The following is a 24,358-nucleotide window of genomic DNA, read 5'->3' as shown; positions in this document are numbered from 1 at the left end:
ACTACTGATTTTAACAAACGTGCTCAACAGAGAAGAACCTATTTTCTAAGTTTCTTTTCCTATGCATATATGACTTCTTAAAAAATAAAAGTAGAATGAACATATTAAATTTATGATAAGCCATCACAAAAAATCATGCAACTATGAATATAAATAAAATGAAAATAGTATCTGAAGATGGAAACTGAAGACAAATATTAAAGAAAGTATAAATGTTAATACAGTTCTATGTTCTAAGTCTTGGTGAATAAAATTTTAAAATTTATTGTTACAAAAAGTGATTTTATACCTAATGATATATTTAGTTCACTTGGCAGTAAAATTGTTTGGTTTGTGTGGAGAGAAATTCATAACCAACAAGCAGCTCTTAAAAATCCAACCCCATTAATTTAAAAAACTCCTTAGTTTAAATTATTGACTGTCTTTGGCTTAACAAATTAATGGATACATATGAGAGGAAGTAACAGTTACTGGGAAATTTTCCCAGTGTAAGTTTATTTCTCTAGAGAGAAATACTTTTTAAATTTTAATATCCAGAGGCTTCAGCAGTATTAAATAGTTAATCTAATTTGCTGGAACACAAAACAGTAACTATAAAAGAAACACTTGATAGTTGTTAACAGAACAATCACAGAGATTATTCTATGATTTTTGTAGTTGAATTATCACCTGCAATCAAGTCAGATCTATGTTTCAATTCATGTATCATGAAGAGGAAAAAGTGAAAAACAAAGGTTTTCTCCATCATCATCTCATCTTTCCTTTCTAAAATAAAGGTAAGGAGTACACTTACCTTTGTAGTTCAGGGAGTATACAGACACTCCCTGAAGGGACCTCATATTGGTCTAAGTAGTCAAATTTCCTTTGTTGTAGTGTGACCTATTGATTTTCAGAACTTGCATTATAGCAGGATTCCCAGTTTCTCTGAATGTCACTTAGTGTGCAAGGCTGGGTGCCTGAGGTTTCCAGGAAGAGAGGCCAAAGATGGGCCTCAACGAGGTGAGTACAATGGCTTTCTCAAGGCTTCTCCAGTTCAGGTGTCAACTGGCATCTTGGAAGCAGCTAATTTAATAATTGTGAGAGTTCATCATTCTCTGATGCCTTGGAAAGTCAAGTGTTTCGGCAATTTTAATTTTTGGAAACACCTGAGTGTGCTGTAGTGTGACTTATTTCCCCAACCCCTGAACTGTAATCCAGGAAACAGGCTCTGTTACCCACCTTATACAGTACTCATCATGAAATGAGACTATAAAGATCTTTCTCTTCTGAATAAATATGACTACGATCACAATGGTGCAAGATGAGAACAATATTCTAAAAGGAGATTGTTCTCTGCCGATTCACCTGATTGAATTCCTTCCACATTGTTCTTTAATTAGGAATTTTAGCTCAACAAAATCTTTGGAACATCTACCATGCCCTCCAGCCCACAGCCACTCTTACCTAGTCCAGGCCTATCGTTTCTGTCAACTGTCACGTGGGCTGCTCATTGCAATATTGTTCTAACTGGTCTCCCTGCCTCCACTCCTCCCCCACTGCCCAGGATCTGTGATCAATTCTCCACAGTGCAGCCAGAGGAGAACTTTGAAAAATTTAAATGTGATCCTGCCAATTCTCTCCTTAAAATCCTCAAATTTGCACACTATTTTCCAAAATCTTTAACATGGTCTGCATACCTGGTCCCTGCCTTCCTCTTCATCTTCACCTCACATCACTTTCCCAGTCACTCTCTGCTATCCCGTTTCTTGGAAGCAGACTGCCTGGGTTCACATCAAGGCTCCATTATTTACACTGTGTGACCTTGAACAAATTACTTAATCACTTTTGCCACAAATTCCTCATTTACTATAAAACAAAATACATCTGAAGTGCTTAAAATAGTACCAATCACTTGGTCAATGTTCAATAAGTGTTGTAAATCATGTGTACAAGACTTTAGGGCTTTCATATATGTTATAGCTTCTGTTTTGCGGGGTGGGGGGATTGTTTTGTTTTTTTGAGACAGATTCTCACTCTGTCACACAGGTTGGAGTGCAGTAGCATGATCTCAGTTCATTGCAACCTCCGCCTCCCAGGTTCAAGCAAGTCTCCTGCCTCAGCCTCCCAAGTAGCTGGAATTACAGGTGTGTGCTACCATGCCCGGCTAATTTTTGTATTTTCAGTAGAGACAGGGTTTCATCAGGTCGGCCAGGCTGGTCGCGAACTCCTGACCTCGAGTGATCCACCCACCTCAGCCTCCCAAAGTCCTGGGATTACAGGCATGAGCCACCACGCCTGGCCATAGTTTCTGTTTTGAACATCTAGAGCAGTCACTTCCCCACACCAATTTGCTCACCTAAAATACCACATCCTTGGAAAATAAAGCCTTCTGTGACCCTCCCTACCCTACTCCACCTCCTGCTCCGTCTCCCAATTAATTGAGGATCAGCAAATCAGTGGACTCATATAGTAAGAGAGAATAATTACTGTCAAACTTTCCAAATGGAAGCTTGTTTGACAAGAGACATATTTTTAGATTTAATATCCATTCTAGTGGTATTAGAGGTGGTCAATCTAATTTGCTAGAACGTAAAACAATATAAAGGAATCAGTTTAGAGTTATTAAAGACTTTCTAAAACATCTTTTTGTGTTATTCTAATTGCTACAGGATAATTGATCTTACAATAATTTATATATGTGACTGTAAAATTATGTCAATGAAATCATTAAGAAAGAGAAAAAGAAGACAAAGGGTCTCTTCAGCGACAATCAGGCAGTGGAGATTATAGGACACCTGGGTGGGAATGGGTGAAAGATTCTCTCTACTAAAACAAAGGATTCAAATGTTGAAAGAGGGGGCAATAACAACGGGGCATGGGTGAAATGGGAAAAAGAATCCTATCTAGTCCAGGCACAGTGGCTCACCCCTGTAATCCCGGCACTTTGAGAGGCCGAGCCGGGTGGGTCACCTGAGGTCAAGAGTTTAAGACCAGCCTGATTAACATGGTGAAATTTCATCTTTACTAAAAATACAAAAATTAGCTGGGTGTGGTGGCATGCACCTGTAATCCCAGCTACTCGGGAGGTTGAGGCAGGAGAATTGCTTGAACCCAGGAGGCGGAGGTTGCAGTGGGCTGACTGGGTGACAGAGTGAGACTCCGTCTTAAAAAAAAAAAAAAAAAGGCCAAACAAACAAACAAAAAGCACGCCTATCTGTTGGGTGTTAGACTTTTCATATTTGTCTTCTCTTTCATATTTGCCAGCTCTATGTGTGTTTGCCCTATGTTTTTGGAGGATTTGCCAAATTTATTTTTAGTTGGTCTGTTAATTTTTTTGAGAATCAGAAATTTAATCTTTCAGAGTTATTTTGTGTTCTCAATTTGTCCTAAGACATTCTTCTCCTAGTTAACTGGTGTAATTGTTCTTCATCTCCGAATATATCTCATACATTTATTTTGTTTCCTTAGTTATGCATCTTATAAAGTCAGGATTTGTTTGTTTGTTTTTTCACATGAAATTTTAACCTTTTATCCTTCCAAATTGTTTTCATGTATCTTGTGATCTTTGTCATTCATATTTAAAAAAGAATTAAATTGATTCAGATGGCTGGTGTGTACTCTCTCTATTATCGAGAAGGGATTATATATATATGTGTGTGTGTGTGTGTATATATATAATTATTATTTATTTTATCTTATTTTATTATTTTTAGGGATGAGCTCTTGTCTGCCACCTAGGCTGGAGTGCAGTGGTGCGATCATGGCTCGCTGCAGCCTCAAACTCCTGACTTGAGATGACTCAGTCATCTTCAGGTCTCAGCCTTCTGACTAGCTAGGACTACAGGCGTGAACTACCATACTCCCGTGCCTTGAGACGGGCTCTTGTTATGTTGCCCAGGCTGCAGGGAGTTGTATTTTTGAAATAAGTTTCTCTGCTGAGCAGAAGGTCTGACTGGGAGCTCTGTGTGTGTGTATGAGGGGTGCTGTCAGCTCCAGCCCACCCATCCTGCAAATGACATAATGAGGGAGGCTTTACTCTGAGAGTCTCAACCAAATGGAAATCCTTAGCTCTCCTCTACTGTTTTAGTCAATTTCTTTAGGAAACAAGCCCACTGTATTTTTCCTGGGGCCATTGCCAGATTTCTGAGAGCTCTGTGCAGACAAAGAAATGGTAGGTGGCGGAGAGAAAGTAGGGGTGAGGGGTGGTCCAACTGGCACAATTGTCCTGAGACTAGACTATCAATTCATTGCCCTATTTTCAGCCTCACTTCTCACTCTTACTCTTCAGTCTTTATGCTGACACTGAACCTAGAACCTGTCTAGGGATAGGGAAGTTCCCTTATTATTATCTGATTGTATTTTCCTCAGACTGTATTTTTCCTTCTGCTTTTCTTCTTCAGAACTCTGTGACACATACGGCCCCTCCCTTTATTTTCTTTATTCCTGTAGATTTATTTCTTTAGGTGATTCCATTCCTCTCTTCAATATCTGTAAAGAACAGGACATGGATGCATGTGCTCTGCCCACCATTTCAAACCTGGAAATCACTTGGTTATTTTTTAATCCCTTGTTCCCCTAAAGGCACTGTGGCTTTATACTTGTATATCAGTCATCCATCATGTACTCAAGAATAGGATATAAAATAAATGGCCAATATTTCTGCCAAATTTCTGTGTTTTTTTCAAATGCATTATAGAGCCTTACCCAAGATCTGAAGTGGGCTGAGAAGGGTTAGCTCTTGAGTCCAGCAGAAACCGTTTCTGTGTGATGTTCTTGACACCATTCACATTAAGCACAGGATAACCCATCTGTCTGGTCCAGGTGTCCATTACTTCTTTCACTGGGAGCCTACTCGCCTAAGATTGAAAACAAAATGGAGACTAAATAATTAACAAATACAAGAAAAAAAAGGATAGAATAGTTAGATTAGAAAATGATTGGTAAGCCATTTGTAAATCAGACAAAGAAATATTTGGGGATATATACTCTTCCTTACCTCTTCCAGTGCTGCCCAAAAATCAGAAGTTTTTGCATTCTTGAATTGGTATTTTCCAAGTACATCTGTGTGTAAAAGATAATGAGTATGTTAGAAGTCAATGTTTGCTTTTCTCATCCTTTCATAAGACGAACTGAACCCCTACTACTCAATTCTGCCTCCATTGCACAAAACCAGCCATAGACAACGTGTACATGAATGAGCATGGCTGTTGCACTGATATTTGAATTCCATACAATGTTCATATATCATAAAATATTCTTCTTCTTTTGATTTTTTTTCAACCATTTAATAATGTGGAAACCATATTTAGTTTATGGGCCTTAAAAAATACATGGATGGTGGGCCAGATTTGGCCTGAAGACAGTAGCTTGCTGATCTCTGCTCTAAGGAAATAAATATACAACCTTTTGAATAATAATGATGATGATGATGGTGGTGGTGGTGGTGGATGAATTGCGGACATTATTCACTGTAAAGCATAAGTCTTCACTCTTCAAATATTTTAAAGTACAAGTCTTTTAAGTTTCTTTTGGCAATTTTCTTTACAAAAACTCTTTCTATATGTGAGTTTTCAAAGATAGTGTGATTTATCCCCAGAAAAAAAATTCCCAGTCTTCTAATCCCATAACTGGGAGCCACTTGGAGTTTGCCAGTACACTTTCCAAAGCTCCTGTTGTATCACTCCTCCGTTGCTTTCTAGAATTGTCCTGACTGAAAGTGGAGGTCTTTGATAGAAATGGAACCATGTTCAGTGTTCTTAATGTTAACTTTGCACATATCATTTTCACTCTAAGTTGCTACAATTTTCAGTAGGTGCTGTACCTAAATCACGTTACCTCCTAAATGCCTCTTCTTTTCAGGCATAGAGATAAAACAGTATTACCAGGACTCCAAGAAGTCTGGAAGAGGGGTGAAGCCACTTTGGAATGCGGCCTCCATATTTGTTCTTTTGGTTAATTCACTTCTTGGCACTACCACCAGAGGGCAGGCAAAGGAAGGGAGAAGCAGCAATCCCTTTCAGGTATTCATTACAGAGTTGCACAAATCATTCATCGTATCTTAATAAAATAGTTGAATATTTGGTAAATCAAATGTCTAATATTTTAAAATAATAATAATTGAATACTTGTATAGTAATAATTATAACCATAGCTGTGTTTTGATGACAATTTCTATTGAATAGTGTCTTTTAAAATTAATTTAGAGGAGTTTATTTGACTACTACAATGTCTTTAGCTTAGAAACATGCATTCGTGGAATTGGAGGGGACTTTAAACATTTTTAATAGAGCTCCCACATTTTGAGGTGAAGGAAACTGCTCCCCCTAACTACCTGGGTGCCTTCAGAGGTGAAGAGATTTGCCTGAGAGGAGAATTCTGAACCCTGAATCAGTGTGCATGTGGTTTTTATCACTGTAATTGTTGTTACTGGTTTTAAAATTGCAGTTTCTTGCTTCTCATGAACCACAGGCTGAATGGAAATTTATGTAATCAGCATATTAAAAGGTACTAATTTTATATTGTCTAGATTAGTGCTTCTGAATATTCTATATTAGGACACTTCCCTCTTCACCTTGAATAATCATGTAGTCATTCAAGTCCAAATTACATGATGACCTAGGTCATAGTTCATTATTAATTGGAATCAGTGAGCACAAAAGGAAACGAACAATGTTTCTGTTACTAGTATCCCAAGAAGGGAAAAGACATTTTCCAGCTGACCCACTCCTGTCTTATCGACAGTACTACTGATACCAGAAGAAAAAGAAAGGAAGAATGTATTCTGTTTCTATATCATGACCACATATTGTTATGAATGCCCCCTTCTCTATTACATCTTTTATGTACAAGTATAGCCTTAAAGATTTTCCAGTTGATAATTTTGTTCTTATTTCCCCCATCCTGCACCTATTTTGCTGTTTGAGGTTGAGTTTGGGGCAAGGTGATGAGCATGAAAGAGAATAGACAACTGGCCACCCCCAGATTTAGTTCCACACCAGGTTAGCTAATAAAGAGTCACTTTGGGAAGAAAGTTAGTATTTGCAACGGAAATACCTTGAACTCCCATTCACAGACTGTGGGATTTCAGGGCAACAATCATAGAGTGATGATGACAACTCAAGGAGGATATTGTTGGGATGCTCAAACTATCTGAACTATGGAACTATGTTCCAGTTGGTCAGATTGCTTATTGGATGTGGCCTGTATCTATCATATACTATTTTCAGATATTAGCTAGTGTTTGAAGATTGAAGGAAAAGAGTGTTTGGGTGTTTTGTGTAAATTCATTCCATAGCACTATAATGGTATGAAATATAAATATCTATACTTCCTAGTTCAGTTTTTAACACCATCTGTGATCACAGTTAAAGGAAGACTTTTAACTTGAGAATTATTAGTTTTAGACAAAACTGGTTTTTAGTATTAATTTTAACATAGATACTGGGTTAAAGGAAATATGAGGATAGCTATTCATTTTCAAGGACTCTTGGTACTTCTCTATAAAAGTCAATATGAAAGATTATTTAATTTGAAGTCAGCTCTGAAGATGCCAAAAGTATGTTATTTATTAAAATTTAATTTAAAATCAAAACTATACAAATTGAATTTTAACTTAATTTTTGAAAACGAATTTTCTTTATTTCCATATTCTGTATAATTTATTATAGACTATTCACTTGTTCATTCATTTAACAAACATTTTCAGGACAACTTAATATGTGTAATTAAACTAGGCCCTGCAGTATAGGTAAAGATATAGAAGACAGAGCTCCTGATTAAAGATGCTAACAATGGGCTGGGCACAGCGGCTCATGGCTGTAAATCCCAGCACTTTGGGAGGCCGAAGCAGGCGGATCTCTTCAGCTCACAAGTTCAAGACCAGCCTGGGCAACATGGCGACACCCCGTCTCTACTAAAAATATGAAAATTAGCCGGGTGTGGTGGTGCCTGTAATCCCAGCTACTCAGGAGACTGAGACATGAGAATCGCTTGAACCCGGGAGGCAGAGATTGCAATGAGCCAAGACCATGCCACTGCGCTCCAGCCTTGGCGACAGAGTGAGACTCTGTCTCAATAATAATAATGATAATGCTTACAATGAGGGAATATATGATAAAATTTGAGTTTGAAACTTATGGAAAAGTTACAAGATGTTCTCATGTAAGCAGAAGCACAAGCACATAGCTTCTCTCTTTGCATCTAATGTCTCTTATTTTGCTAATAGACAAGGGGTTAAAATATACTGATACACTTCCCAAATATTTCCTAACTCTTGACTTTATTTCTTACTTTAATAATCACCTAGGTGTTTCACTATTGGGTAGAAGGGGGCCATTTTCTTTTAGAGTAGTGTAGAGAGGGCTAAATGCCACATAAGAAGGCTTGATGGGAGTGAAATCTATGGGAACGGTGACCACCTCCTGGAGAATCACATACAGAGGAAGTACTTTCTGCGGCAGCCAGCAGGGGGCATTTCTCCAACCTGTTTTCTGCTCTCTGGGTTGGATACCATGAGCACTGCTGCGCCTGACTACCTGGGTTACCACAGTAGGCAGGATGGAGATGGAAGGGAAAGAGTACGAAGAGAACTTCATTTCTAGGCTGGAATGGGGCCAACCTGCAGAGACGGCAGTTATAGGGACACATTGTAGCTACTTTGATAAAATTTAAAATAAACAAACCTGGGCCGATTGGCTTAGGGTCTATTAGAAGAACGAAAATGAAACAGAAACATCTGCTGAAATAAATAATACACTTAAATAGGATGTGCGAAATGCTTCAGAAAGTTTATTGTCATTTCTGTTACCAAAAGGAAGCCTCTTTATTCATTGACTCCATTGTAATAAGCATACTAATATTGATCTTTTCTAATCTAATAATAAGGGAAAAGTCTTATACTCAGTGTAAGGGATGACCTTTATAGAGAGATTTAAATGTTTATATCATGTTGCTATGGAAAGAATCGTATTCCCTGAAATTCACATAAGCCTTAACCCCCAGTGTGATAGTATTTAGAAACGAAGCCTTTGGGAGGTGTCACATTTAGATGAGATCATGAGTCTGGGACCCTTATGATGGAACCAGTATCCTTGTAAGAGACACCAGAGTGCTCTCTCTCTCTCTCTCTCCCTCTCTTTCTCTCTTCTATGTGAGGACACAGTGGGAAGTCTACCATCTGCAAGCCCAGAAGAGAGGCTTCACCAGAAACGGAATCGGCCAGCACTTTGATCTTGGACTTTCCAGCCTCCATAACTGCGAGAAAATGCATTTCTGTTGTTTAAGCCACCCAGTCTATGGTATTTCCTTATGGCAGCCCAAGCTGACTAATACACATGTAAGGAGTTTCAAAAATAACTAAGTAATTTGTTTCAACTTCTCCATAAGACTTCTGCTAAATGATCATTACAGATACAATGCAGGTACTCAATTGGATGTAAAATCATCTTTTTATCTTTTGCTATATTATCTATTCCTCAGTAAAAAGAATAAAAAAGAAATTATCCTTGATTAAACACATATCTTTTTTTTTTTTTTTTTTTTTTGAGACAGAGTCTCGCTCTGTCGCCCGGGCTGGAGTGCAGTGGCGCGATCTCAGCTCACTGCAAGCTCCGCCTCCCGGGTTCACGCCATTCTCCTGCCTCAGCCTCCTGAGGAGCTGGGACTACAGGCGCCCGCCACCGCGCCCGGCTAATTTTTTGCATTTTAGTACAGACGCGGTTTCAACATGGTCTCGATCTCCTGACCTTGTGATCCGCCCGCCTCAGCCTCCCAAAGTGCTGGGATTACAGGCGTGAGCCACCGCGCCCGGCTAAACACATATCTTAACAGTCACCAGCCACGTATCAGTGTAGTTTATTTTTTGATATCACTAAAAGTAATAAATCATACCTGACATCCTTTTTGAAAATTCTCTGGTTTTATCCAGTCTTCAAGCATTCTCAAAATGGAAGCTCCCTACAATGGAGAAAAAAAGACAAATGAAACTAATAAAGGCTATGTAAGGAACAATTATCAGTTATTACTCTTGCAACTAGTATTTCATGATCATATTCGTGAGATTAGTTCCTCAAGAGGATTCTGCTAAATTATGTGGCTCTATGATTTGAGGATGAAAATACCACTTGGCACAGCCCCTGTATCTATGCTTCTAAAATAACTAAAAGGTAAAGAGAAATTTATTTATATAATAAATATAAATAATTATTGCACTTCCCCAAATAAACCAGCAGATGGGGCTTTCTTAATGAAAGAGAAATAGTCTAAAAAATCACATTCTGTGATGAATGAGGAAAGTCGTTTCAGGGTAAAATTCTGCCAGCTTACTAAATATATTTTCATACTTGAAAATAAGAATTAGATTTAGTAGAGGGAAGTAGATAGTCAAGGAATTATCTGGTCAAACAGCTTAATATACATGGATACATAATTTAGGCATACAATCTTTATCTTCTCAGTGGTCTATCTCATTTGCTTTTCTTTCATTTGAAAAATCTGATGAACACCTTGGCTCTGTATTTTCTTTTTATGTGTTATAGGGTTAGTAGTGAAATGCACAATTTATAATATTTTAAATCAATTTTCAAGTAACTGAATTAAAAAAACACTGTCCCCACTTAAGTTAGTAATTTTACTGTAAGTAATTAAGAATTCTAAATTAATTTTATAGCTATTTAGAAAGCTAAAGGCCTAGAAACATTTATTTATCTTGGACTTGATATCTTAAACCTGAGGAGTATCTAGGACTAAGGGGAAAAATGGTTCAATAAATTTAAACTTCTCCCATGTGAACAACTAGAATAGGCTATAAGTGGTTTTGAAATTTTCATTTTAACATAAAGATAAAAGGAATCATTCATAATGTCAAAGAAAAATGAATACAAGAAGGCTGAACATACACCATGGGAATCATATGAGAGGGAAAGTGAGAGGGAAAGTCAAAAAATATGATGCTAAAAATTTCCAATTCTAATACATAGAAGTTTTTTTCACTCAAGTATTCATTTTAATAATTATAATATTTTTGACTCAAATAAAACTTTAGGTATCACTCAGGATAACAAAATATATTAGTTTGCAGTAGCTTCTAAGCACTTCAATGTAGCGGGAAAACCATGAGAAGCTGAGGTAGAAAATGACTAAAATAAAAATTTAAATTATGTTACATACAGATATGGAATATGTTTGAAGGAGAGATTATATGAAATATAGTGGGACAGAATGTGTCACATAAATCTTGGAGTTATAGATTTTCAGCAACTTTTCATAAAATGTTAGTGGAAACCTCACCTACAATATGCTAACAAATTCATCTTTACAACTTCTAAAAAGGAATAAAAGTATTTCCTTCTGAGTTGGATTTAAATGTTTATTGCAGGCACTAAAAGGTTCTACTAGAAAAGCTGTGCACATATATGGCATTTCTTGTTGACCACATAGAAGAAAAAGATTTATTGTCTTTTAAAAAATCAAATAAAACAATTTGAATTGTGATGTTTAAAGTCTAAATACTCAATTATCAGAATGAAAATAATTATAAACAAATGTGTAAAGAGAAATTTTTTAAAATCTCTTTTAAAATCCTGTGACAATGACCAGCAATACATTCTACTGAAAAGCACGAACTATTGAATATTCAGCACTCAGAATAAGTTCTACACCATTTTCCAAAGCTCACTGGCACAGTGTGACCATTCTTACCATTTTTAGGCATCTACTAAAAGAAAAGTCACTAAACAGGAAGATGTTCAAAACAATGTTCTATTTCCCCCACCTTACTATAGGATATTCCATCAAAAACAGATGTTATTTCATCAGGGGTTGTCACAGTCACAACAATTGGATGTGAAGACATCAAAGAATCATCCTCTTGTACAGGTAACACATCTTCAAGTAACATTTGGTCACGCTGAAATGAAAGAATGAGCCAAAGAAATATAGTGTTTTCTTTATACTAGTTTATAAATTAAAATACCATATATAAGAAAAATTGGAGGAAAATAAATATAAATGACTTGTTACTTAAACATTAGATCTTCAAATTAATCATATTTCGCACTGATTGGTCGATATTGATTTCATTCCCTTCTTCTACTAATAATTCCTTTTAATTTTTCCCCCAGATGACAGGCCAAGAAGACATCAACTTCTGTGAATTCTGCTCCTGCTACTTCTGTATGACTTTTGGACATGTGCCAAACTTTTCAAGCCCTATTTCTATATCTGTGCAATGAGAACGATGACATGGCCCCACAGATTTGGCCTAAGAATTAAGTGAGGTAGCATATCAATTTGCCAAATATTGATGTTCAGGGTTTTTTTAAATCACCTTGTTGTCAGAATTTGGATAATTCATAATTAATGAAAGAAAATATTAGCAGTTTATCCATTAGTTCTAATCATGTCTTGTTTCCCTCCTAGGTTTTGTCAGCAATACAGAGTGGTTGACAGGCCTAGCAGTACTGACAGACTTCCTTGGCTCAAAGCTCAGTCTTTCTGCTTTCTAGATATGTAAGTTTAAGCAAGTTTCCTCACCCATTAAATAGAAGTAATGATGGCCTCTACTTTTTGGAACTGTGCACAGGATTCAATGATAAAATTCATGGTTAGTACTTGGCATTAGTACCTGGCACAGAATGAGAACCTAACCCATTAGCTGCTACAGTTATTTTGATTCTTAAGCAGTAAGATTGTGAAATCTAACTCTGCTAAGTCACTACTAACTTTATTTTTTTTTTATTTTTTATTTTTTTATTTATTTACTTTTTGAGACGGAGTCTCGCTCTGTCGCCCGGGCTGGAGTGCTGTGGCCGGATCTCAGCTCACTGCAAGCTCTGCCTCCCGGGTTCATGCCATTCTCCTGTCTCAGCCTCCCGGGTAACTGGGACTACAGGCGCCGCCACCTCGCCCGGCTAGTTTTTTGTAGTTTTAGTAGAGACGGGGTTTCACCGTGTTAGCCAGGATGGTCTTGATCTCCTGACCTCGTGATCCGCCCATCTCGGCCTCCCAAAGTGCTGGGATTACAGGCTTGAGCCACCGCGCCTGGCCTATCACTACTAACTTTAAAAATTTCATTGGCTCTACTTAATTAAAAACATTTCCAAAAGAAGAGTATGCTATATTAGCTTACATTTTCCAATTATGCGGGTTTCATTTATAACAGGAAAGGTACTGCTGTCAAGTGATGACTGCCAATCAAGATAATTTTGACTTGGATTTTGATTTTTGTATACCTAGCAAGTTTAGGTATGGTGAGTAGAAAGATCCTGTCCTCAGTGTCAGGAAGATTGACTACACCAACTGTGTGTGTGGTTTGGGATGTTGCTACCAGCTATCTCTGTGATGCTGGAAAGTTACATCACTTTCCTGGCCTTCCGATTTTTCACCCATGAAACGAGGGTCCGTGATTGTGGTATTTATTGAGCTCGCTTATAAAATATCTTTATTTATCTGACCCTTCCCTCCACAAGATCTTAAATTGAGAACTCCTTAAGGGCAAGAAATGTGTTTTATTCATTATTCATTTTGGGGTCCCCCGTTTGCTGAATGAAGAATGAATGAATAGGCTGGGCTCGGTGGCTCAAGCCCGTAATCTCAGGATTGTGGGAGGCCGAGGCAGGCAGATCACGTGAGGTAAGGAGTTCAAGATCAGCCTGGCCAACATGGCAAAACCCCATCTCTACTAAAAATATAAAAATTAGCCAAGAGTGGTGGTGAGGGCCTATAGTCCCAGCTACTCAGGAGGCTGAGGCAGGAGAATTGCTTGAACCCAGGAGGTGGAGGTTGCAGTGACCCGAGATTGCTCCACTGCATTCCAGCCTGGGCAACAGAGCGAGACTCCATCTCAAAAATAAAAAAAAAGAAAAAGGAATGAATGAATAGATGAAGGAATGAATGAATTGTTGTGTTGAACCATGTGATTAAATTTCATTTCAGAAGTGCAGAGTAAATTTTTCTGGAATTTAGCCACTGCTTTTGAAACACAGAACTTGGAATATTAGACAATATTAAAATGTTATAATTTCTTATAACAGTTTTCTATAAGGGTCTCAGGACACTGTAAGGGAGAAAATAAAGGACAACGTAATTTTCCATTTATACAGTTTATTTTCAATAAATTATAAAATCAGCAATTTTCCATGTAGATGAGTGGTTTTCAACTGGAGGAGATTTTTGTCCCCCACAGGACACCTGGAAATATGTGGAGACATTTTTGGTTGTCACAACAGGAACCGGCGGGTTACTGGCAATTGTAGAAGTTGGGGATGCTAAGTATCATACAACGCACAGGAAAGTCCCCCACAAAAAAAGAATTATCTACTCCAAACTGTCAATAGTTCCATAGTTGAAAAAATCCCAGATGTAGATAAGATTTTTAAAGAAGTAGTTGTTGTAAATGAGCCTTTTCACTTTGTAAATTAGGCTAGGGAAACTGTAAGGGCTTCAAGCATTTAACTTTTTTATTCTGTCCAGTAGAGGGCGGTATTTTACATAGTACAAACCCTCTGGTAATTAGACACATCCACATATTTGTACATTCATATATACAATCAGATAAGAATACTCCCGTTATATAAATATAAATAACAAATATACCTAGCTTTTCTGAAAAAAAAATTTAGGGTCCACAAAATTTTCTATTCTAGGCCTCTGAGGGACACACTACAAGTTAATAGTCATTACATGTGCATTTGGGAGCTTTTCAGCTTACAAGATAGAAAATAATGTTCTATTTCATAAAGGATAAAATGGACTCAGAGATATTATGTAACTTGCTCAAGGTCATATTCCCTGTCATGCATCCAAGAAATGATGTGTTCAGGATTTGAACTTCAATCTAACTACTAAGTTTATGTTATCTCTTCATCACACTATTTCCACAATCTGTCTGAAACAAGATAAATCATTCACAAATGAGACTCTGACATTTTTTCAAAGGTTTAGTGCTATAAATACTTTCTGGAACACAGAGTTCACATTTTCTTTGCCACCTTTTTTTTTTTTTTTTTTTTTTTTTACCTGCCTTGATAATGTGTTTTTGAGTGACTCTGTCAAGGATATCCCCAGACTGGGATGATCAGCTGCCCTTCTAGGGACTGGGAAAAGGCTCTGGGCAAGGTGGATTCAGTGGAAGTCAGTTGGCTCCACCCTATCCCTCACAGTGGAATTCCCCGTTCACCACCGTACTTGCCATCTGACTTGTGACCATGATCATAGTACCAAGTCTTCTATCTGCTTTGCATGAGGAAAGGAGAGATTTCAAGTTTATGTGTCTAGGACTCACCATTTGCCAGTCTGTTTCTGCATGGTTTACTCCCAGAAACTCAAAGAAAGAAGCAAATCCTTCATTTAGCCACAAGTCTTCCCACCAGTCCATGGTCACAATATTTCCAAACCACTGAAATTATAAGCAATAAAGAGATAATTACATTCTTATGGTTATGGTAGAGAGGCCTAGAAAATATCAAAACATTTATTTGTCCGCGCCAATGTTGTCACTGTGACAGAAGTGGCAGGCATTGTATTTAACATTTATTTTCTCCTTTATTCTGATTATTTAAATGATATTAAATTGTCCTTAGTTTATTGCCTTTATTTAGTTATTACTGGGGTATGTAAATTTAAACGAAGGCCTCGTGTGTATTTCCTGAAGGCAAAACAATGTGTTTCAAAGTCTCTTTATGGCTAAATGTTTATTAGTACTAAGAAAGATTTTCATGCAAGTTTTTCTGAGTTGGCTATTTTTTATTTGCTAAGTCATAAATAATTTGAATTATTCCTGTGGTCTTAAGCCACTTTTAAAAAACAAGTTGATTCAGTAATAAGATTCTATACCTGATGCACAAGTTCATGGGCAACCACAGTGGCCACCCTCTGTTGGTTTGATGAGGCTGATTCCTCAGGGTCATAAAGCAGGTTCGTTTCTCTGTATGTGATAAGTCCCCAGTTCTCCATAGCACCAGTGCCAAAATCTGGAATAGCGATTTTATCTATAGAAGAAGAAAGAGTCCAGTGAGAAATACATTCTTTCCATTTATTCATAGCATTTCTTACCAAATTAAGTTATTTGGATGAATGTTTTTTAAAAGGCTAAAAATAATTTCTTAGAGTAAAGAACTGTAATCATGTGTGCAAACATTTCAGTCCTAATGCACTCAGAATTTCCATAGAGCATTCCCTGCTGGCTCCAGATATCAATGCTTTGTTTTTGTTTTAAAGAAGGACAGTAATGGCAATGCCTCTATAATTGTATGTCTTTTGTTTCTCTCTGTATTTCATTTTTGTTAGCTACATCTGTTTTAGGGGATAAGCTGTGAGGAAAAAGAGAAGTTTTCAGGTTAGTATTTAGAACTTCTGAGCTTCCAAGTGTACAGATACAGTTTTCCATCCAAAGACACAGAATATTCGAGAATATAAAACTCCATTTTTCTCTAATTCTATGAAATTTAATTGATTCTCTACCAATCTAATAGCTTACCATCTGCTTTTATGTATTAAATCAGTTGGAGAAACATGGAGTTAACTACATTCTCTCTAAATTCCCTTAAAGTTCTAAAATGTTGGATAGGAGTTTCTATAATCTTACACATAATATCTGACAGGAGGAGGCAGTGTTGATCAGTTCTATGTTAAATTCCAAGAAAGAAAATGCTCAGTTGATTAGTGGCCAAAATACAGCTTCCTCAGTCAATGAGCGGTGAACAGAATGTAATTTCTTTATTATTATGTATAATTTAAATGAGGCACAGAAATGAAAATAAATTGATTTTTCACTTAACATATAAGAGAAAGCCCTTTCTTTCTGGTTAAAATATTCTTAAAGCTTTTATAAAAGAATGAAGAGGGATGTATCTTAGAGGTCAAGATTACAATAGTAGTTTCCTTTTCATGTTATCATCATTTTTAGGTTTGGTTATTTTATCACAAGACAGTCATTTCAAAGGTAGAGAAGTATCTCCCCCAAGGGCCAGTATTTTCATAATGTTGTGGAGGGCAGTTTGCACTTAATCCTTGAACAAAAGGAATTTTTTGCAATTTCTTTTTTTTTTTTTTTTTTGGTTAGTATTGGCATTATAACTAACTAATTCTTGTATATTTAACTCTTTGGAATATAATAAATGCAGAAGTCACTTCTAAGGAGTCTAAGATATAATTAATTCTGAGAGGGTTGAAAATGCACATAAAACAGAATAAAGGAGTTGGGGAGAAGAAGAAAGAGAGAAGAAGAGAGTAATAAATTTGTGAGATTTCCACTTCTCAGGTTATCCTGGGTGTTACAACTGAGATAAAAGGCAAAGGATCTTTAAATTCATGTGCACAAAATTTTATTAAATATTATTCTAATATTTTTACATTGAAATAAGGTCTTCTGTCACCCAGACTGCAGTGACACGATCATGGCTCACTGCAGCCTCAACCTCCTGGGCTCAAGTGATCCTCCCACCTCAGCCTCCTGAGTAGCTGAGACTACAGGTGTGTGCCACAACCACCTGGCTAATTTTTGTATTTTTTGTAGCGATGGGGTTTCACCATGTTGCCAGGCTGGTCTTGAACCTCTGGACTCGGCCCACCTGGGCCTCCCAAAATGTTGGGATTACAGGCGTTAGCCACTGTACCTGGCCCAATATTCTGATTTTGATGAAAACTTGTTTCTTTTTTCAGCTCCTTCACTAACATTTGTTAAGCAATCAAAAAATAGAACTGTATCCATTGAAGAGACATGCAGCATCTACAAACTTGCTCTGAGCCACAGCCATTCCCATGCAAAGAATTTGGCATTCCTCTTGTTTGCATTGATAATTTATTAAACTAAAGGCAGAAACAGAAACAGGGAGGCCAACTGTTGGCTAATTTGTTTTATCGCCTTCATTTCATCCCTACAAACATCTATATGGGTGTTATATTTAAAGCTTTCGAGCTTATTGAAGCATTTCCACTATTGACAGAAATGGCATATGCACACCAATTTGGTTGTAGCCCCACTTTTGCTTTAATAAGAATGCATGCCTCCCTCTGTATTAGAAAACATTATTGCTGGAAGGAGCGCCAGTATTTCATTAAACTGCTGGGGAATCTAGAGTTTGCCTTATACAACAATGGAAAGACTGTAAGCACTTGGGACTCTTACAACATCATTTATCCCTATTATTTTTTAACTCACTGATGACAGGGAGGCAGAGCAAGTATTGGGATGAATGCTGATTTTGAAATCAACTGATCTAGGTTGCTATTTGTGGCTCCATCACTACCAAGCTCTGCAATTTTGTGCACATACTTTCATCTTTATTTGGAAACACAAGACTATATATTTATCAGATAAGAACAGAGTACAGGCTGGGCATGGTTGCCCATGCCTGTAATCCTAGTACTTTGGGAGGCCAAGGCAGGTGGCTCACTTGAGCCCAAGATATTGTAGGCATATAATAAAAGGACTTAAGGATAACTGTTAACTGATGGTGACATAATTAGAAGAAATGAGTTAACGTAGATAAAAACAAAGGCAATATTAAAATAAGAAAATTTTAAAATGATCCTCACCTAATTTAGGAAGAGAATAATTCATAGCAAAGTATTCTTCAAAATAATCAAACACACTTTTAGTTATGTTTGCAGCATATTCAGCTGTGTGCTTTTGCTCTGGCTGGACATAAATTGTAAGCTATTAAACAAAACACAAAAAAATTCAGTGAAAATTATTCTTCATTCAACAAAACACAAAACTGTGATGCATAACATACTTGAAAGAAAGTGGACTTTGGAGCCAAATATGTCTACCTTGAATTCCAATTCTGCCTCCTACTACCTGTGTTGTCTCATAAATTGCTTCACATCTCTGAGACTCTGGAGGAATTTTACATAAAATGTTAATAAAACTTCACAACTCACTAAGTGATTCTAATGACTAGAAATAATATAAGACAGAACGGTTGGCACAATGTCCCAGACATTTGAAAAATGTTATTAGTTTTTTCTACTTAGAACATATATTATCTTCTTAAAATCTATGAATGTATCTAGTCATCCATCCATATACTCACCTATCAATTTCTTTCTTGCGTGCTCTTTCTCTTTCTCTGTCTCTGTCTCTTTCTCTCTGTGTAATTTGTCCTTGAGGAATTGAATTAATGGGATTTTTCTCATCTAAAGAGCCCCTGAATATGTGTTTTCCACTTGTGCTATTCTATCTAGTTATTTCAAAATAACCATTCTGATATTCCAACTATTCAGCTCCAGAGCCTAAAACATAATGATCCAAACTTTTCCTGAGAGAAAGTCATCTTGGTAAGCTACATCAATTCCCTAAGTTACTACTTTGTGTCCTTTTGACGTAATTTATAAATCAAACCAAGTACAGATTTTTGTCCCCAATTCTAAGCCTGTCTGACTTTATAAAAAATTTTCAAGAATCCTCTTCAATATAGTGTTATGAAAGCAGATGTGGTCTCCGGACAAGAATATCACAGGTGTTTAGGCATTTCTCAATATGTGAAAGAGGAAGCAGTGCCTCAGACAACTAGTGTCTGCTAAAAGTTTGCGAGAAATTCAAATAAAACATATCTGCTAAGCCTACAACCTGATTCAAAACCCTCAAAGAAAGCAAAAGATGTAATCATTTAGTAAGTTCAAGATCATTTACCTAATTAGAACAGCTGACTCAGGATTTAAACAAGAAAAAAAGAAAATATTGCCTACTCTCTTGATCATTCCCAATGCATTGCTAGTTTTGGTATTCATTTAGGCACACATCTTGAACCACCTTTTCCTAGAAGCAAAGAACATTGTAATGATTCACTAATGTAAAGAACACATTCAAGAACATCCCTTAAATTACCAGTGCTGGCTCACTATTCTCACATCCATTGGGTAATTGGCATTCTTGCTTTATTTGCATAAATAAAGATGTGTTCATCTTCACCTCCGAAGACGGCACAACTCACTCAATTGTCTCAATATTCTTAGAAGTTTTTTTTTTTTTTCTTACAGAAGCGATGATACATTTTCTCTAATAGTTGTTAAGCAATCAGAAAGTGAAACTGTTTGGATTACCCTCCTGTCCTCTTTGTGAACAATGACAGGCAATGTCCAAGAAACTGAGTGAAACTAAGTCTCCAGTTTTTGGCCATTGAACAGAGTAAAGGGAATTGACCATCTAAAATAAAGGTCACCACGTTCATAAAGGATTGCCATATCATAAACCAAGAGTCTCAGAATTTTTCCTCTGTGAACTAACTGGTGTGTCAAAACTCTCAGATTTTCTATCACGTCTGTTCTCTACCATTAAAAACTTCCGGAAGGGCAGTCCTCTTGACCCGCTCCACTGTTGTCTACACACTCAGTGCTTTGGTGCTGCACATAATATTTGGGGAGCGAAAGAGAATTGTGAAAGAAGATGAAAGATCATGGTGAGGTCTCCCACCATAGATGGAGCAATGGGAAGGAGAAAGACTCAACGTGTTCTCTCTGCTAATATTTTCTCATTTCCCATGTCAGTAAATGAACTCCCTTTAAGCAATACGCTTCTGAGACAATGTAATTTATTTTTCTTTCTCTGTATTTCTGTTGGTGACAGGGGAAGGCAATGTGTTTAAAGAAGATTGATGGTTAATGTAAATTCAATCAAAATAAAAGCAGTCCCTTCCTCTTTTGTTTCTGAGAAACTCAAGTCCATAGAAATATGCTCTGTCTTTGCAGCCTGGTCAGTCTGCAGATCATCTGTGATCTATGACCCTTCATAATCAGGGTCAGCTCTTCACTAAGCAGGGACCTCAGCTCAGGCCGGCAGTGCAGTGGCCCCATCCCCTGGCTGAACATTCCCAGTAACAGCAGTTCTGCCTTTCTCTAAGGTGGATCTCCCAGAGGCAACTGAAAGCCCCTCTGCCATGGCTGCTGCAATGGTACTGCCCTTGCTGCCCTTGGACTAGGGACGGATCAAAGACCGAGTGCTTTAACCATACCTCCAGTAAGCTGCAGCCACCCTTCTTAAGGAGAAGAAGCTAGTTTGTCCCAGCCACAACATCCTGTTACCCCCTGCTCATCACCAGGCAGGCCCTTGACTTGGGCCCATAATACAACCACCTGACCCTGGGCTGATTGCACCAATTAGTAGTGGCTCTGCATTTCTCTGGGATGGAGTGCCAAAAGACCAGTGAAAAGCCCTCTGCCACAACGACTGCCAAGGTCCCTTCCCCTGCTGCCTCCAAGCTGCAGAAGTAGCATAAAGCCTGAACTTGCTCCAAGACTGTGGTGAGCAGCCCAGGAGTACCAAGCTGAAATCTGCAGCCAACACTTGAGTGGGAGAGGAGCCCACAGTTTCAGAGCACTGAGAGAGAGCACAGTTGCAATCAGGAGGAAATACAGAGGAGCCATGTGGCTGAGCAAGAGCCTAACTACTGGCCATTATGCTTAAGCACCATCTACTGGATCACAGCCTAAACTTCACACCAAAAATACTTTGCTAACATAAACCCCTGCGAAACCAAGGACATGAATTCAGCCACAAATAATGACCCAGCACAAACACTTGGTCCTCTGAAAACATCCAGGAAAGAAATCAACTGACTGTACTCAAATTACACCACAGTTGAGGGAACATCCGCCACCACAGTTGAGGGAACGTCAGCCCACACAGATGAGAAAGAACTAGTGCAGGATCTCTGGCAACTCAGAAAGCCAGACTGGCTTCTTTCCTCCAAACAACCACACTAGTTCCACAGCATGGGTTCTTAACCAGGCTGAAATGACTGAAATGATAGCAGTAGAATTCAGAATATGGATAGGAAGGAAGATCATTGAGATTCAGGAGAAAGTTGAAACCCAATCCAAGGAATCTAAGGATTACAATATAACAATACAGGAACTGAAAGACAAAATAACCATTATAAGAAAGAACCAAAGTGACCTGACAGAGCTAAAAAAAACACTACAAGAATTTCATAATGCAATCACAATTATTAACAGCAGAATAGGCCAAGCTGAAGAAATAATCTCAGAGCTTAAAAACGGGCTCCCCAAACTAACTCAGTCAGACAAAAATAAAGAAACATCATGAATAAGAAGAATCAATATTGTTAAAATGGCCATACTGCCCGAAGCAATTTACAGATTCAATGCTATTCCTATCGAACAACCAGAGATAGTTTTGACACAATTAGAAAAAACTATTTTAAAATTTATATGGCACCAAAAATATAATAGCCAAGGTAATTTTAAGCAAAAAGGAAAAGCTGGAGGAATCATGTTACCTGACTTTAAACTATACTACAAGCCTACAGTAACCAAAAGAGCATGGTACTAAGACAAAAATACATACATAGACCAAGGACACAGAATAGAGAGCCCAGAAATGATGCCACAAGCCTACAACCATCTGATCTTCAACAAAGTTGACAAAAAGAAGCAATAGGGATAAGGCTCTCTATTCAATAAATGATGCTGGGATAAATGACTAGCCATATGCAGAAGACTGAAACTAGACCCCTTCCTTACACCATAAACAAAAGTCAACTCAAGACAGTTTAAAGACTTAAGTGTAAAACCTAAAACTATAAAAACCCTGGAAGATAACCTAGGAAATACCATTCCAAACAGAACCTGGCAAAGATTTCATGACAAAGATGCCAAAAGAAACTGCAATAAAACCGTAAGTAGGCAAATAGACTTAAACTAAAGAGCTTCTGCACAGCAAAAATAACTATCAACAGAGTAAACAGACAACCTACAGAATGAGAGAAAATATCTGCAAACTATGCATCCAACTAAGGTAAAATATCCAGAATCTATAAAGAACTTAAACAAATCAGCAAGCAAAAACAAACAACCCTATTAAAAAATGGGCAAAGGATGTGAACAAACACTCTTCAAAAGACACTTTTCATATATGGCCCACAAGCATATGAAAAAATGCTCAACATCACTAATCATTAGAGAATTGCAAATCAAAACCACAATGAGATATTATCTTGCCCAGTCAGAATGGCTATTGTTAAAAGCTCAAAAAAATAACATGGTGGCAAACTTGTAGTGAAACGGGAACACTTATACACTGTTGGTGGGAATGTAAATTAGTTTATACATTGTGGAAAGCAGTTTGGCAATTTCTCAAAGAACTAAAGCAGAATTACCAAATGATCCAGTCATCTTCTTACAGGATATACAACCAAAGAAATATAAATTGTTCTGCCATAAAAACACAGGCCTCCATATGTTCATCACAGCACTATTCACAGTAGCAAAGACATGGATGGGATCAACCTATTTTCATCAACAGTGGGCGTATAAATAAAATGTGGTATATATATACCATGGAATACTTCACAGCCATAAAAAGAATGAGATCATGTCCTTTGCAGCAGCATGGATAAAGCTAAGAGAGCTAGCATAGCAACAGAGAAATAAATACCACATCTTCTCACTTATAAGTGGGACCTAAACATTGAGTACTCACGGACACAAAGAAGGAAGCAATAGACATCAGGGCCTACTTGAAAGTAGAGAGGGAGGAGGGTGAGAATGGAAAAACTACCTATCGGGCACTATGCTTATTACCTAAGAAGTGAAATAATCTGTACACCAAACCCCTATGACTTGCAATTTATTATATAGCAAACATGCACATATACCCCGAACCTAAAATAAAATTTTAAAAAAGAAATATTTTACAGGAAGTTATCATAAAAAAATCAGATCATAGATTTTATTCTATGACTGCTACTTTGATCAACAGAGCCAAACAGTCAGAGAATATATAGCTACAGTCCATTAATTTTGTAACATAAGTAGCCAAAGCATAACTGTCTCTTAACTACCATATATCACAAACATTTTATATTAAGGACTCTACCAACACGCTAACATTTTCTGTCATTTAAAGCTCCAACATGGTTTCTGTAATCCATGTAACAACAGAACATCTGTGATGTTTGGATTTGGTGATTTTAAAAAGCATCCTCCCCTATGCTGATGCCTTCACTCATCCTCACCACACTTCCTGCTCTCTGACCCTACCTTTAATGTATGCTCCATCTGCATCTCCTTCTCCTCTCTCTGGGCTTTGGCAGAGGTGACTGACTCTCCCCTATCATCTGCTAAGCCTCAGCACTTCTGTCCATGATAAAGTCCAGTCAATTACCCGTGACCTGTCATCATTATTTAATAATTGGCATTTTTCTAGTTTATGTGCCTGCTTTACTGAGATGATTTTTTAAGTGTGTGACTACCCATATTCAAATAACATGGAGTGAGGAGGGATGCATACATGTATTTTCTTCCTTCTTTATTTTTTTAAAGAGTCATATATTTCTTTTTTAATTTAAGAACCCTATTAAAGGTTAAATATAAACTTTTAATATATATAAACCTATTATTTATATTTATATATATTTTA

General features: G+C 37.3%; 1 protein-coding gene across 1 annotated transcript in view; it reads right to left on the bottom strand.

The window, feature by feature from the left end:
• ENPEP (glutamyl aminopeptidase) overlaps positions 1 to 24,358 on the bottom strand; it is an 88,852-nt gene that overhangs the window by 35,874 nt on the left and 28,620 nt on the right. Inside the window, 7 exon segments of the mRNA XM_017890419.1 lie at positions 4,684 to 4,835; positions 4,976 to 5,040; positions 9,849 to 9,933; positions 11,750 to 11,884; positions 15,260 to 15,373; positions 15,811 to 15,965; positions 18,514 to 18,634. Coding sequence (XP_017745908.1) covers positions 4,684 to 4,835; positions 4,976 to 5,040; positions 9,849 to 9,933; positions 11,750 to 11,884; positions 15,260 to 15,373; positions 15,811 to 15,965; positions 18,514 to 18,634 — 827 coding nt within the window.

This window comes from Rhinopithecus bieti, unplaced genomic scaffold (assembly GCF_001698545.2).
Source record: "Rhinopithecus bieti isolate Rb0 unplaced genomic scaffold, ASM169854v2 scaffold_19840, whole genome shotgun sequence".
Classification (NCBI taxonomy): Eukaryota; Metazoa; Chordata; class Mammalia; order Primates; family Cercopithecidae; genus Rhinopithecus; species Rhinopithecus bieti.
The sequence above is the reverse complement of the archived record's forward strand: the minus strand, read 5'-3'. Positions and strand labels throughout refer to the sequence as shown.